This window comes from Bos indicus, chromosome 1 (assembly GCF_029378745.1).
Source record: "Bos indicus isolate NIAB-ARS_2022 breed Sahiwal x Tharparkar chromosome 1, NIAB-ARS_B.indTharparkar_mat_pri_1.0, whole genome shotgun sequence".
Taxonomy (NCBI): domain Eukaryota; kingdom Metazoa; phylum Chordata; class Mammalia; order Artiodactyla; family Bovidae; genus Bos; species Bos indicus.
Genome location: NC_091760.1, coordinates 135,959,670 through 135,973,703, shown reverse-complemented (window position 1 = coordinate 135,973,703; position 14,034 = coordinate 135,959,670). Strand labels below are relative to the sequence as shown.

The following is a 14,034-nucleotide window of genomic DNA, read 5'->3' as shown; positions in this document are numbered from 1 at the left end:
TGGCCACTAAGCATTTGAAACTATTATTTGAAAATAATAGTTTAAAAATAATAGTTTCCCCCCTCCTCTCATTAAGGAGAAGGGAATGAAGTTTGCAGTTAATTAGATTTTTCTACAAGCAAAGGGGAAAAAAAATCAGTATGGTCCTTTTTAGCTATTGTAAGCAACATTTGTTTGTTTGACTTTACGCCTAGGAGAGTTAGAGCAGAGTTACACTCTTTAGGTTTGCTATTTATATGTTTGCTCGGATCTCCCCACATATTGTGTTTTGTTTTGTTTTACAGTTGTTAACAGGCCTTTACAGAGACACTCAGACTTCCATCACTGACAGCTCTGCTGCCTACAAAGTCAATAACAACAGGGTAAGAGGTTCCTAGAATGTGGGAAGTCTGACAGTTTTATTTTACTTTGGTGTGTCAGGAAAAGACATTTCTAGGGTGAATTAGTCTGAGGGCATAGGTACCATTCATAGCTTGTTCTTATGGATAAATAATGTACATGTGACAGATTCTTCTCTTGATCATCCAAGCAGTGAACTTAATCATGCTCTCCCCTTCTTTGTTGTACCGTATGCATATTGATGTTATATCACATTTTATTAGCTTATATTTCTGTGTCTTCTTTCCAGCTTTACCTTGAGTTCTTAAGAGTGAGCATTAAGCCTTTTTCTGTAGTACATGTATATGGGACAGAATTCAAAAGGTTAAAAGGATATTTGGTGAAAAGTAGTTTTGCTTTTCCTGTCCCTCCTTAAAAGTCTTTAGTAACTTACCATTTTCCTGTGTAGTCTTCCAGATGGTCAGTGCTATCCAAACAAATCTGTCCTCTTTACTTTTTTCTTTTATAACACTCTGTTCCACCCCTCCCTTTTTAAAAATTGAACAGTATAATTGATACAGCTTGGGTTTGTTTTCATTTTTTTCTTTCTCGTTTCCATACATAGTACTACCTGGTTAATTTAGGAGCTGAATATTCTGAGTATTCCGTTATGTGACTACCATACACTTTTTTTTTTCTTTCTTAAAGCCTTTACTTATGAGACATGACAGAAAAATCTTGTAGGTACACATGGAAAAGTAAATCATAATCATAGTTGAAAGTGAAAGCAGATTGATCGGAAAACTTACTTTTTAATTTCAGTTCATGTTGAGTTTTTATTTAATAAGAGCCCTATTAATACACATTTAGGTTTTTTGTTATTACAGTCTTGCTTTTACAAATGGAGTTGCAGTAGAAATCTTAAAGAGTGTATATGAGTATATTTAAGAAATACCAAGAAGAAATCATGAGGAGGACTTTTTATGTACCTGTATGTCTCTAGAATGTAGACAGTGACTGCCAAGCTGATTTTACTGCTTAATAAGTATTTAGTGAGGGATCAAAGATAAAGAGACATCCTTTTAAATGTCTTACGGATATTTTTTCTTTTTTCAGTAATGACAGTGTTTCTAACTCAGACCTTTTTAAATTCTCAAGGATTCAGATTTTGAAATTTAAGATCTGAGAGAACTTTAATTCTTAGGACACATGTACTAGATATTTTAAGTAGAGTATTCCAGGGTATGGTTTAGACCTGTGCTTTCCAACGCAGTAGCCATTGGCTGTTTGTGACTAATGAACATCTGAAATGTGACTAGTCCAAATTGAGGGCTGCTGTTAAGTATAAAATATACACCCAATCTTGAAGACTTGGGATGAAAGAAAGAATGTAAAATATCAATTTTTTGATTTTTTTATTATATGTTTAAAAAGATAATTTAGATATATTAGATTATATAATATATATTATTAAAATTTTACCTGTTTCTTTTTACTTTTTTTAATATGACTATCAGAAAACTTAACATTACATATGAGAGTTGCATGTTTCTATTGAATATGTAAAGCATTCTTCTTTTTAACTTCTTTTCCCACCCCTTTTATGTTTTAGATCAGCAGTCCCCAACCTTTTTGGTACCAGGGACCGGTTCCGTGGAAGACAGTTTTTCCACGCACTGGTACTGTATCCCTGTACCCAGGGTTCCCAGTTTTAGATCTTGTCTCTCAAAATAGTAATGTATGTCTTTTTTTTTTAACCTTTTGAATTCACACTTTTTATTTTTTTAAATAGTCAGAATTGTTTGATGCTCTATTCAGTTCAGTCGCTCAGTCGTGTCTGACTCTTTGCGACCCCATGAATCGCAGCACGCCAGGCCTCCCTGTCCATCACCAACTCTATCACTCAGACTCACGTCCATCGAGTCAGTGATGCCATCCAGCCATTTCATCCTCTGTTGTCCCCTTCTCCTCCTGCCCCCAATCCCTCCCAGCATCAGAGTCTTTTCCAATGAGTCAACTCTTCGCATGAGGTGGCCAAAGTACTGGAGTTTCAGCTTTAGCATCATTCCTTCCAAAGAAATCCCAGGGCTGATCTCCTTCAGAATGGACTGGTTGGATCTCCTTGCAGTCCAGGGGACTCTCAAGAGTCTCTATTACACAAATACAAATGAAATTACTGTTGATGGGAACTTGACATGAACATAGACAATGCGTTTGACTATTTTCTGACTTTTTTTTGGACATTTCTATATTTATTATTACACAATAAAAATGTTTTCAGTTACCCATTGAGAATTCTTAACTGATATTTTTGTTAATTGCTACCTCTGATTTCCCTAGTCTCCAATATTGGGAGATTGTTAAGAAAATTTTTATTGGAGTACACTTGATATCAGGACTTCCCTGTTAGCTCAGTTCATAAAGAATCCGCCTGCAGTGGAGGAGACCCTGGTTCGATTCCTGGGTTGGGAAGATAGCTGGAGAAGGGATCAGCTACCCACTCCAGTATTCTTGGGTTTCCCTCGTGGCTCAGCTGGTAAAGAATCCACCTGCCATGTGGGACACCTGGGTTCACTCCAGGTGAAGTTGGGAAGATCCCCTGGAAAAGGGAAAGGCTACTCACTCCAGTATTCTGGCCTAGGGAATTCCATGGACTATAGTCCATGGGGTCGCAGAGTCGGGCACAACTGAGCGACTTTCACTTTCACTTTTATACTTGATTTATAATGTTGTGTTATTTCAGGTGTAGTAAAGTGAATCAGTTGTACATATACATATAGCCACTCTTCTTGTTTTTATTTTTAGATTATTTTCCCATATAGGTCATTACAGAGTATTGAGTAGGATTCCCTGTGCTATACAACAGGTTCTGACTAGTTATCAATTTTACATATAGTAGTGTGTGTATGTCAATCCCAGTCTCCCAGTTTTTTCCTATCCCCCCATTATCCCCTGGTAACCATAAGTTTGCTTTCTACGTCGTGATTCTACTTCAGTATTTTAAATAAGTTTATTTCTACCCTCTTTTTAGATTTCATATATAAGCAATATCATGATATTTGTCTTTCTGTATCTGACTTACTTCACTTAGTATGACAATCTCTAGGTCCATCCATGTTGCTGCAAATGACATTATTTTGTTCTTTTTTTATAACTGAGTAATATATCTTATGGATTGTTTATATTGAAAGTATGTGATGTGATACTGATTATGCAGTGTGATAGTGGGTCCAACCCGAGGTCCCTAGACTTACTGGTATTAAAAAAAAACAAAAAAAAGTCTTACATACTTTGTATATTACCTATAAAAGATCACACAGGCTAAATTACAAGTCACAATGTATTTAGCAGTAATTATGTCAAATCTATGCATAATGCTGACTCCTTCCTCCTAAATAGTGGTTGAGGCTCGCTGTAGAGAAAGTAGGAACATCTGAGAAATGATCCATTGGTCTGATACATGTACCAGGGCTATACTCAAATCTTAGCATTGAGCATGGCCTCATCTGCCTTGAACTTGAGCTCAAGAATGAAAGCTTAGAATGAGTAGCATGTAAGTGGGCAATAGTCAGTCTGCTCAGTGGGGCACAACTCTGCCTTGTTCAGTGATTGTCACCTGAATCAACAATTGACACAAAGTATTAACAGAACAAAAAAATGGTGTGTCTGGTGGACATATATTTTAAAATTAGATTGCAGTAGAAATATAAAAAGGTGTTTTGTTTTTATAAAGGTTGGATGTCCTGTAACATGCTATCTGATAAAGTATAGGTTCTTCTATCACATTCTTTAGCTTGTGAGTATTTGTTACTGTTTTTCACATGTTTTTGCTTTTATTCATACTGGTATATTTCCCCAGCTCCAGATGGACTTTCCTGACTTCCCCATACAGGGTCAAGTCTCTCACATACCCTTAGAACATTTATCAGAGTTGTAATTTTACATTTTCCACAGCCTTCTGTGGTTTATAGAGGATGCTCTGTGAACATTTGATTCATTAATCAATTGCATTGACATTTTTGATTAATTAATTCGGTACCATTCACATACCTGAGATATGTTGTGAAAAATTTATGTTGTGAATGTGAATCAGTACCAAAACATTAATATTACTGCTGCTGTCCTTAGGGCACTAACCTGACCTTGATTGACCTCCCTGGACATGAGAGCCTGAGACTTCAGTTCTTGGAGCGATTTAAGGCTTCAGCCAGGTATGTTGGAAGTGGGATGGGCTTGTCTGAAATCTGTGTCTCAAGGCCAGCCATGTAGTTTGCCCTTGTGGTATGCTGGAGGCAGCAGCCTGGTGTCCTGGAGTACGAAGAGCATGCACCCTGGGGTCAGCATTTCTGGGCTGCAAGCCTGCCTTCACTTGGATTATATTAATGTTTGAAAGTATTTCTCAGGAGGTTCAGAAAGTATTTACCCCTTTTATCGTGTCAGTAAATTTTTCATTTACTCTGAGGACAAATTTAATAATGTGTAGAACTATTAAAATCTGAAAAAGAATTTAAAAGCTAGATGGAATCCTAGAAGATATTAAAATCAACATTATATATTTCTATCCTTAAATTACCTAAAATCGATGGTTGAAAAGTATGGAAGAATATTTTCATATTTCTTTTAGTATTGTCCTAATGTTACTGTCTCTTATTTCCTAAATTTCTTTTGTTTCAGTTTAAATGCTTTGTTCTTATTTAGTCTCCAACACTGATAGAAACTTGAAGAAAATCAGAATACTACATTTCATTGATTTTTAAAATCTATGACATTGGAATGCCACTAACAGTTGATGGTATCATAGTTCAGTTGGCAGTATTTTCTTTCTTAGTCAAACCTGAAATAATGTCTTTTAATTGATGGAAGCTTTGTTTTGATGGAATAAGTGAAAATTTCCTTATTTTTGAAAATGTCATATATTTTGTTGTTGCTTCCTTGCCCACAAGGTGGTGATGATGAGCAGTCTGTCAAAATTGAGATTGTTACTCGATTTTTTTTTTTTTTAAACCTATTTTTTAGAGAATTTCAGGTTCACAGCAAAATTGAGCAGAAGGTACAGAGATTTCCCATATAACCCAACCCCTACACCTAGCATCCTTCGCCTATTATCAGCATCCTTCACCTAGTGAAATTACAAATGTTCACCCATTTGTTACAAATGATGTACCTACACTGACATATCAAAACCACACCGTCTGTATTTTACATTAGGGTTCACTGTTGGTGTTATATGTTCTAGGAGTTTGAACAAATGTAGAGTGATACGTATTCTCCATTATAGTATCAGAGAGTAGTGTCACTGCCCTGGAAATCCTCTGTCCTCTGCCAGTTCATCCCTGTCTCCCCTAACCCCTGACAACCACTCATCTTTTTACTGTTTCCATAGTTTTGCTTTCTTTAGAATTTCAAATAGTTGGAAACATACAGTATGTTGCCTTTTCATGTTGGCTTCTTTCACTTAGTAAAATGTGATCAAGTCTCTTCCATGTCTTTTCACTGTTTGATAGCTTATTTCTTTGTGGTGCAGAATAACATGTATTGTCTGGGTTTACCACAGTTTATTCATTCATCTATTGAAGGGCACTGTGGTTGTTTCCAAGCTTTGACAGTGAATAAAGCTGATTTTGTGTGAATATACATTTCTGGGTAAATATCAAGGAGCACAATTGCAGAATCATATGGTAAGAATATGTTTAGTTTTGTGAGAAATTCCCACACTGTCTTCCAAAGTGGCCGTGCCATTTTGCATTCCCACCAGTGATGAATGAGTGTTCCAGCTGATGTGCATCCTCACCAGGATTTAGTGGTGTCAGTGTTCTGGATTTTGACTATTCTAAATGGGTATATCAGTCAGTTCAGTTCAGTTCAGTCACTCAGTCGTGTCCGACTCTTTGCAACCCCATGAATTGCAGCACGCCAGGCCTCCCTGTCCATCACAAACTCCCAGAGTTCAGTTGTACCTAATTGTTGTTTAAATTTGCATTTCCCTAATGACACAGGATCGGAGAAGGCAATGGCACCTCACTCCAGTACTCTTGCCTGGAAAATCCCATGGACGGAGGAGCCTGGTAGGCTGCAGTCCATGAGGTCGCTAAGAGTTGGGCACGACTGAGCGACTGCCCTTTCACTTTTCATTTTCATGCACCGGAGAAGGAAATGGTAACCCACTCCAGTGTTCTTGCCTGGAGAATCCCAGGGACGGGGGAGCCTGGTGGGCTGCCGTCCATGGGGTCGCATAGAGTCCGACATGACTGAAGTGACTTAGCAGCAGCAATGACATAGGATATGGAGCATCTTTTCGTATACTGATTTGCTGTTTACAAATAAATTTGCTGTTTTAAATCTTGTTTGGTGAGGTGTCTGTAAAGATCTTTGACCCACTTTTTAAATTGGGTTGTTTGTTTTCTTACTGTTGAGTTCCAGAAATTCTGATCATCTAATGCTTTTTACACTGGTGTTTCAACACTGGTTTTCTCCAGTGTGGAGTTTTATAGTTTTGGTTTACATTTAAGTATGTGATCCATTTTAAGCTGTTGCTACTGCTACTGCTAAGTCGCTTCAGTCGTGTCCGACTCTGTGCGACCCCATAGACGGCAGCCCATCAGGCTCCCCAGTCCCTGGGATTCTCCAGGCAAGAACACTGGAGTGGGTTGACGTTTCCTTCTCCAATGCATGAAAGTGAAAAGTCAAAGTGAAGTCATTCAGTCGTGTCTGACTCTTAGCGACCCCATGGACTGCAGCCTTCCAGGCTCCTCCATCCATGGGATTTTCCAGGCAAGAGTACTGGGGTGGGGTGCCATTGCCTTCTCCGCCATTTCAAGCTAATTTTTGTGAAAAGTATAAGTTCTGTATCTAAATTCATTTTGTGTGTGTGAGTAGCTGTCTCTTCCAGCACTGTGTGTTGGAAACACTATCTTTTCTTCATTTGTTGCCTTTGTTCCTCTGTCAAAGATCACTTGACTGTATAGATGAGGGTTTCTTTCTGGACTCTGTTCTGTCCTGTTGATCTATTCTCTCATCAGTACCGTGCTGTCTTCATTACTATGGTTTCAGAGTAAGTTGGTAATGTCAGCTCTCCAACTTTGTTCTTCTTCAGGATTCTCTTGGCTATTCTGGATCTTTTGCCTCTCCATATAAACTTTAGAATCATTTTGTTAGTATCCACAAGCTTAGTTGCTGAGATTTTGATTGGGGTTGCATTGAATCTATAAATCAAGTTGGGGAGAACTGACCTCTTGACACTATTTAGCTTCCCTATCCATTTTCTTAGTTCTACTTCAGTTTTGTGGATCAGAGTTTTATAGTTCTCATGTAGATCTCGTATGTATTTGTATCTCTTTCATGTTGTAGGATGCTAATGTAAGTGATATTGTGTTTTTAGTATTAAATTTCATTTGTTCATTCCTGATATTTGGGTAAGCAATTCACTTGTGTATCAACCTTGTATTCTGCAATTCTGCTATAATTGTGTGTATTAGTTCCTAAGCTTTTTGGTTGATCATTTTCAGATCTTCTACATAGACAGCCAGTTCATGTGAGAACACAGACATTTTATTTCTTCCTTTCTCATATACCTTTTCTTGTCCTAATGAATTAGCTTGAAATTTTAGTATGATGCTGCAAAACCAATAGTGAGATTGGGACATCTTTGCTGTGTTCCTAGTGTTAGCAGGAAATCTTCAATTTTTTCTACCATTAAATATATTAGCGCTATGATTTTTGTAGATATTCTGTATCATGTTGGGGAACTTCCCTTTTAAGTTTACTAGGAGTTTTTATATCATGAATGTTTGTTAAATTTTGTCAAATGCTTTTTTGGATCTGTTGATATGATCATGTGAGTTTTCTCTTTTAGTTTATTGATGTGATTATGTGAATTGATTTTTGAATGTTGAATCAGCCTTGCATACCACTTGGTTGTTTTGATACTGTGATTTATAATGAGAAGTATGTATTTGATCTTTGTCCCTATTTCTGGAGCAGAGCTCCTAAAATCCTTGAAATTTCCTAAGTGATGAGAATGATAAAGTTGTCTTTTGTTATGTTATTGAGGTGAGTTTTGGATGGGGGCTGGGTGCCAAGAAAACCAACCATGTGAGTGAGAACTTTTCATTCCCATCCAGGGAAGGGAGAGGAGAGAGACTGGAGGTTGAATTGTGGTCAGTTTTTCAGTCAGTCATGCCTGTATTTATTATGCCCTCTGTAAAATCACCAAAGGATGAGATTTGTAGGGCTTCTGTGTTGGGGAATCAGAATGCTTCCACGTGCCACCCTGCAAGGCCCAAACTCCATGGGGATAGAAGCTCCTTTGTTCAGGAACTTGCCATATGTGTCTCTTCATCTGGCTGTTGATTGATATCCTTTAATAATTTTGCAATTAACTGGTAATTTAGTGAGTAAATGAGCTTCCTGAGTTCTGTGAGCTGCTGCTGCTGCGTTGCTTCAGTCGTGTCTGACTCTGTGTGACCACATAGACAGCAGCCCACCAGGCTCCTCTGTCCCTGAGGTTCTCCAGGCAAGAACACTGGAGTGGGTTGCCATTTCCTTCTCCAATGCATGCATGCATGCAGAGTCCTTTCAGTTGTGTCTGACTCTGGGCGACCTGATGGACAGCAGCCCACCGGGCTCCTCTGTCCACCGGATTCTCTAGGCAAGAATACTGGAGTGGGTTGCCATTTCCTTCTCCATCTGTGAGCTGCTCTAACAAATTAATTGAATCTAAGAAGGGGGTCATGGGAACCTCTGATTTATAGCCAGTTAGTCAGAAGTACAGGTTAACAACATTGACTTTTGACTGGCTTCTTAGGTCCTTTCTACCAGACTAACCAAACCAAAGGAAGGAATTGTGAGACCTTCCAATCTGTAGCCCGTTACTCAGAAGCACAGGTAAAAACCTGGACTTGTGATTGGCATCTGTAGTGGAGTCAGTCTTGTGGCACTGAGCCCTTAGGCTGTGGAACCTGATGCTATCTCCAGGTATCAGAATTGAGTTGAGTTGTAGGACACCCAGCTGGTGTCAAGAGAATTGCTTGGTGGTAGGGGAAATCTCCATCCACCACATTGATATTGGGTCCAAAACCTGTTTATCATGGTGTATAATTCTTATAAATTGTTGGATTTGATTTGCCAGTATTTTCTTGAGGATTTTTACATATATGTTCATGAAAGATGGGCTTCCCTCATAGCTCAGTTCATAAAGAATCCGCCTACAATGCAGGAGACCGTGATTCGATTGCTGGGTCGGGAAGATCTGCTGGAGAAGGGATAGGCTACCCACTCCAGTATTCTTGGACTTCCCTTGTGGCTCAGCTGATAAAGAATCCACCTGCAATGTGGGAGACCTGGGTTCAATCCCTGGGTTGGAAAGGTCCCCTGGAGAAGGAAAAGGCTACCCACTCCAGTATTCTGGCCTGGAGAATCATGGACTGTATAGTCCATGGGGTTGCAAAGAGTTGGACATGACTGAGCAACTCTCACTTTCACTTTCATGAAAGATATTTGTATATAGTTTTCTCGTAATGTCTTGGTTTGTATTTTAAAGTAATTCTGACCTCATAGAATAAACAAGAAAATATTCCTTGTTTCTATTTTCTGAAAGAAATTGTAAAGAATTGGTGTGTTTTCTTCCTTAATTTTTTAAATTGAATATATTTGACACAATAACATTGTATAAATGTCCTTAAATATTTGGTAGAATTCACTAGTGATCCCGCTTGTGCCTAGTGCTTTCTGTTTTGGAAGGTTTTTAATTTTTGATTCAGTTTCATTAATAGATACAGGGCTATTCAGATTGTCTGTTTCTTATATGAGTTTTGGCAGATTGTATCTTTCAAGGCATTGGACCATTTCACCTAGCTTATCAAATTTGTAGGCATAGAGTTATTTATAATATTCCTTGATTATTCTTTTCACGTCCATTTTGTGTCCTCTCTTTTTCTTAGTTAGACTGGCTCAGATCAGATCAGATTATTTGCTCAGTCGTGTCCAGCTCTTTGCGACCCCATGAATCGCAGCACGCCAGGCCTCCCTGTCCATCACCAACTCCTGGAGTTCACTCAGACTCACGTCCATCGAGTCAGTGATGCCATCCAGCCATCTCATCCTCTGTCGTCCCTTTCTCCTCCTGCCCCCAACCCCTCCCAGCATCAGAGTCTTTTCCAATGAGTCAACTGTTCACATGAGGTGGCCAAAGTAGTGGAGTTTCAGCTTTAGCATCATTCCTTCCAAAGAAATCCCAGGGCTGATCTCCTTCAGAATGGACTGGTTGGATCTCCTTGCAGTCCAAGGGACTCTCAAGAGTCTTCTCCAACACCACAGTTCAAAAGCATCAATTCTTCGCCACTCAGCCTTCTTCACAGTCCAACTCTCACATCCATACATGACCACAGGAAAAACCATAGCCTTGACTAGACGAACCTTTGTTGGCAAAGTAATGTCTCTGCTTTTGAATATGCTATCTAGGTTGGTCATAACTTTCCTTCCAAGGAGTAAGTGTCTTTTAATTTCATGGCTGCAGTAACCATCTGCAGTGATTTTGGAGCCCAGAAAAATAAAGTCTGACACAGTTTCCACTGTTTCCCCATCTATTTCCCATGAAGTGATGGGACCAGATGCCATGATCTTCGTTTTCTGAATGTTGAGCTTTAAGCCAACTTTTTCACTCTCCACTTTCACTTTCATCAAGAGGCTTTTTAGTTCCTCTTCACTCTACAAGTTTATAAATTTTATTGATCTTTTCAAGGACCAGCTTTTGGTTTTGTTGACGTTCTCCATTTATGTCCTATTTTCAATTTCATTGATTTCTGCTCTTTTATTCTTTTTTCTATTTACTTTAAATTGCTCTACTTTTTCTAGCTTCCTAAAATGGAAGCTTAGATTATTGATTTTAGGTCTTTCTTCTCTTCTAATAAATGCATTCAGTGTTCTCAACATCACAGGGTATACAATTGTAGGTTTGGGGATTTTTCTTTTAACACTTAAATATTTCTCTTCACTTGCTTCTTGCTTGCATGGTATCTGAGAAATTGGATATAATTCTTATATTGCTCATCTATACATAATGTCTTTTCCCTTCTGGCTTATTTTGAGATTTTTTTCCTTTATCTTTCATTTTCTGTAGTTTAAAAATGATACGGCTAGCTATAGTCCTTTGGTATTAATCCTGCTTGGTGTTTCCGGAGCTTCCTGTGGTTTCTGTCGATCTGTGGTTTGGTGTCTGACGTTAATTTGGGGAAGTTTTCAGCCAATATTGTTTTATATATTTCTTCTTTTTTCTCTTTCCTCTCTTTCTGAAATTCCCTGTACATATATGTTACACTTTTTGTAGTTCTCCCACAGTTCTCAGGTATTCTCTTCTGGTTTTTTAAGTCTTTGTCTTCTCTGCTTTTCAGTTTTGGAGGCTTCTATTGAGATATCTGAAGCTAGAGGTTCTTTCCTTCAGTTGTATGCAGTCTACTAACAGTTTCATCAGAGGTGTTCTTCATTTGTTAGTTTACTTTTGATCTGTATCATTTCTGTTTTTATATATAATTTTATTTTTTTACGGCTGTGCTGGGTCTTTATTGCTGCACAGGTTTTTCGCTAGTTGCGGCGAGCAGGGCTCCTCTCTAGCTGTGATGCACGGGCCTTTGGTGGTTTCTCTTGTTGCAGAGCACAGGCTCTAGGCACATGGGCTTCAGTAGTTACGTCCTGTGGGCTCAGTGGTTGTGGCATGTGGGCTCAATAGGTGCAGCTCCCCTATTCTGCACAGGCTTGGTAGTTGTTTTGGGCCAGCTCAATTGCTCTGCTGCACATGGGATCTTCCCAGACTAGGGTTTGAACCCATGACTCCTGCATGGCAGGTGGATTCTTTACCACTGAGCCACTAGGGACGCTGTGTAGCATTTCTTTTTAGTTATTTTTTTGAATTTCATCTCTCTCCTTACGTTTCCCATCTGTTTTTGCATGTTGTCTTCTTTATCTTCTAGAACACTTAGCACCACAGTCACAATTATTTTAAATTCCTGGTCTGACAATTCCAACGTGTCTTCCATATCTGAGTCAAGTTCTGTTGCTTGCCCCTTCTCTTCAAACTTTTTTACTTTTTAGTGTGTCATGTAATTTTTCTTGATAGACATGCAGTAAACTGGGTAAGAACTGCCATTAGTAACGTGGTGAGGTGTGAGAGTAAAGAAAGCGTCCTTTGACTAGATCTTAGTCTTAATGGGCCTGTATCTGGACTGTGAGCTTTACACTTGATTCTCAATTGATTCCCATTGCCCCCTTAAATCAGAGAAGGCAATGGCAGCCCACTCCAGTACTCTTGCCTGGAAAATCCCGTGGATGGAGGAGCCTGGTAGGCTGCAGTCCATGTGGTCGCTAAGAGTTGGACACGACTGAGCGACTTCACTTTCACTTTTCACTTTCATGCATTGGAGAAGGAAATGGCAACCCACTCCAGTGTTCCTGCCTGGAGAATCCCAGGGACGGCGGAGCCTGGTGGGCTGCCGTCTATGGGGACACGACTGAAGTGACTTAGCAGCAGCCCCCTTAAATGGGATAGGATTGGTAGTGTAGGCGGGAGATGGGTATTTTTCTTCTCCCACTTGGAATGCTAGAGCTGTGTGGAGTTGGATGTTTCCCTTTCTGCAGGTCAGTTAGGCTCTTATAAAATCCCAGCAAATTAGGCTCTGGTTAAATAGTTTCTCCTGAGAGTAGACTTCATTTGTAGTTGTTGTTTAGTCGTCTTATCCTACTCTCTGTGACCCCATGGATTGTAGCCCACCAAGCTCCTCTGTCCATGGGATTTCCCAGGCGGGAATACTGGAGTGCATTGCCATTTCCTTCTCCAAGACCTCATCAAGGTCTGGCATATTTCAAAATGATTTCTTTTCCCTTCCCCCTGCCAGAAGCATGAGGGGATTTTTCTCTACTATATACCACAAGAACCTAGTCAAGCTTCTGGAGGTAAAATTTACAAAAGTGTGGGTCTCCCTGGGGTTTTATAACTCCGACTTGTTCATGCTGACCTTCTAGCAATTCATCAGTTACAGATCAGGTTTTCACACTAGGTGCCACAGAGATTTGTGCTCATGAGTGTATACTCCAGTAAGTTGTACTTTTCCGTGTATATATGTTGTTTTCTCCAGTTTGAGGGGGCAGTGCTTTGCCCTGTAACCTCACTTCTCTGATGAACTTAAGTGCTGTGGATTTTCCAGTCTGGTTAGCTCTTTACTTCTTAGAGTGCAGTGGTGACTTTCAGCTTCTTTCATCCCAGACTGGAAACTGGAAGGTGTGTGATACATTTTTTTTTATTCCTCAAACAATTGATACAAATCTAGAACTGGTAAATTTTACTGTAATTGGGTTTTAATTTCTAATTAAAAATTCTTTTCTCACTTTCAGCTACAAATTTTTTACATTTCACAGTGTAATTATAATTACTCTTTGATCCAAGTATTTTGGGTTACTAAAACATTCAAAGTATGAAGATACAAATGAGCTCAAATCATAATCACAATAAATACAAATTCAAAAGATACTGCAATGAACCCTTGAACAAAATGGGTTTTAATTATGTGCATCTGCTTATAGGAGGAATTTTTTCACTTAAAATGTACCACCCAATCTGTGGTTGCTTTGAATCAACCAGTGTCAAACCTCAGATATGGAGGGCCAGCTGAAGTTATACACAGATTTTTGATTAGAAGGTCAGGCTCCTAAACCCCATGCTGTTCAAGG

At 39.1% G+C, this 14,034-nt stretch overlaps 1 protein-coding gene across 1 annotated transcript in view; it reads left to right on the top strand.

Moving 5' to 3' along the window:
- Positions 1-14,034, top strand: part of LOC139184546 (serotransferrin-like) — an 85,858-nt gene that overhangs the window by 46,996 nt on the left and 24,828 nt on the right. Inside the window, 2 exon segments of the mRNA XM_070794654.1 lie at positions 285-362; positions 4,447-4,529. Of these exon segments, the coding sequence (XP_070650755.1) occupies positions 285-362; positions 4,447-4,529 (161 nt within the window).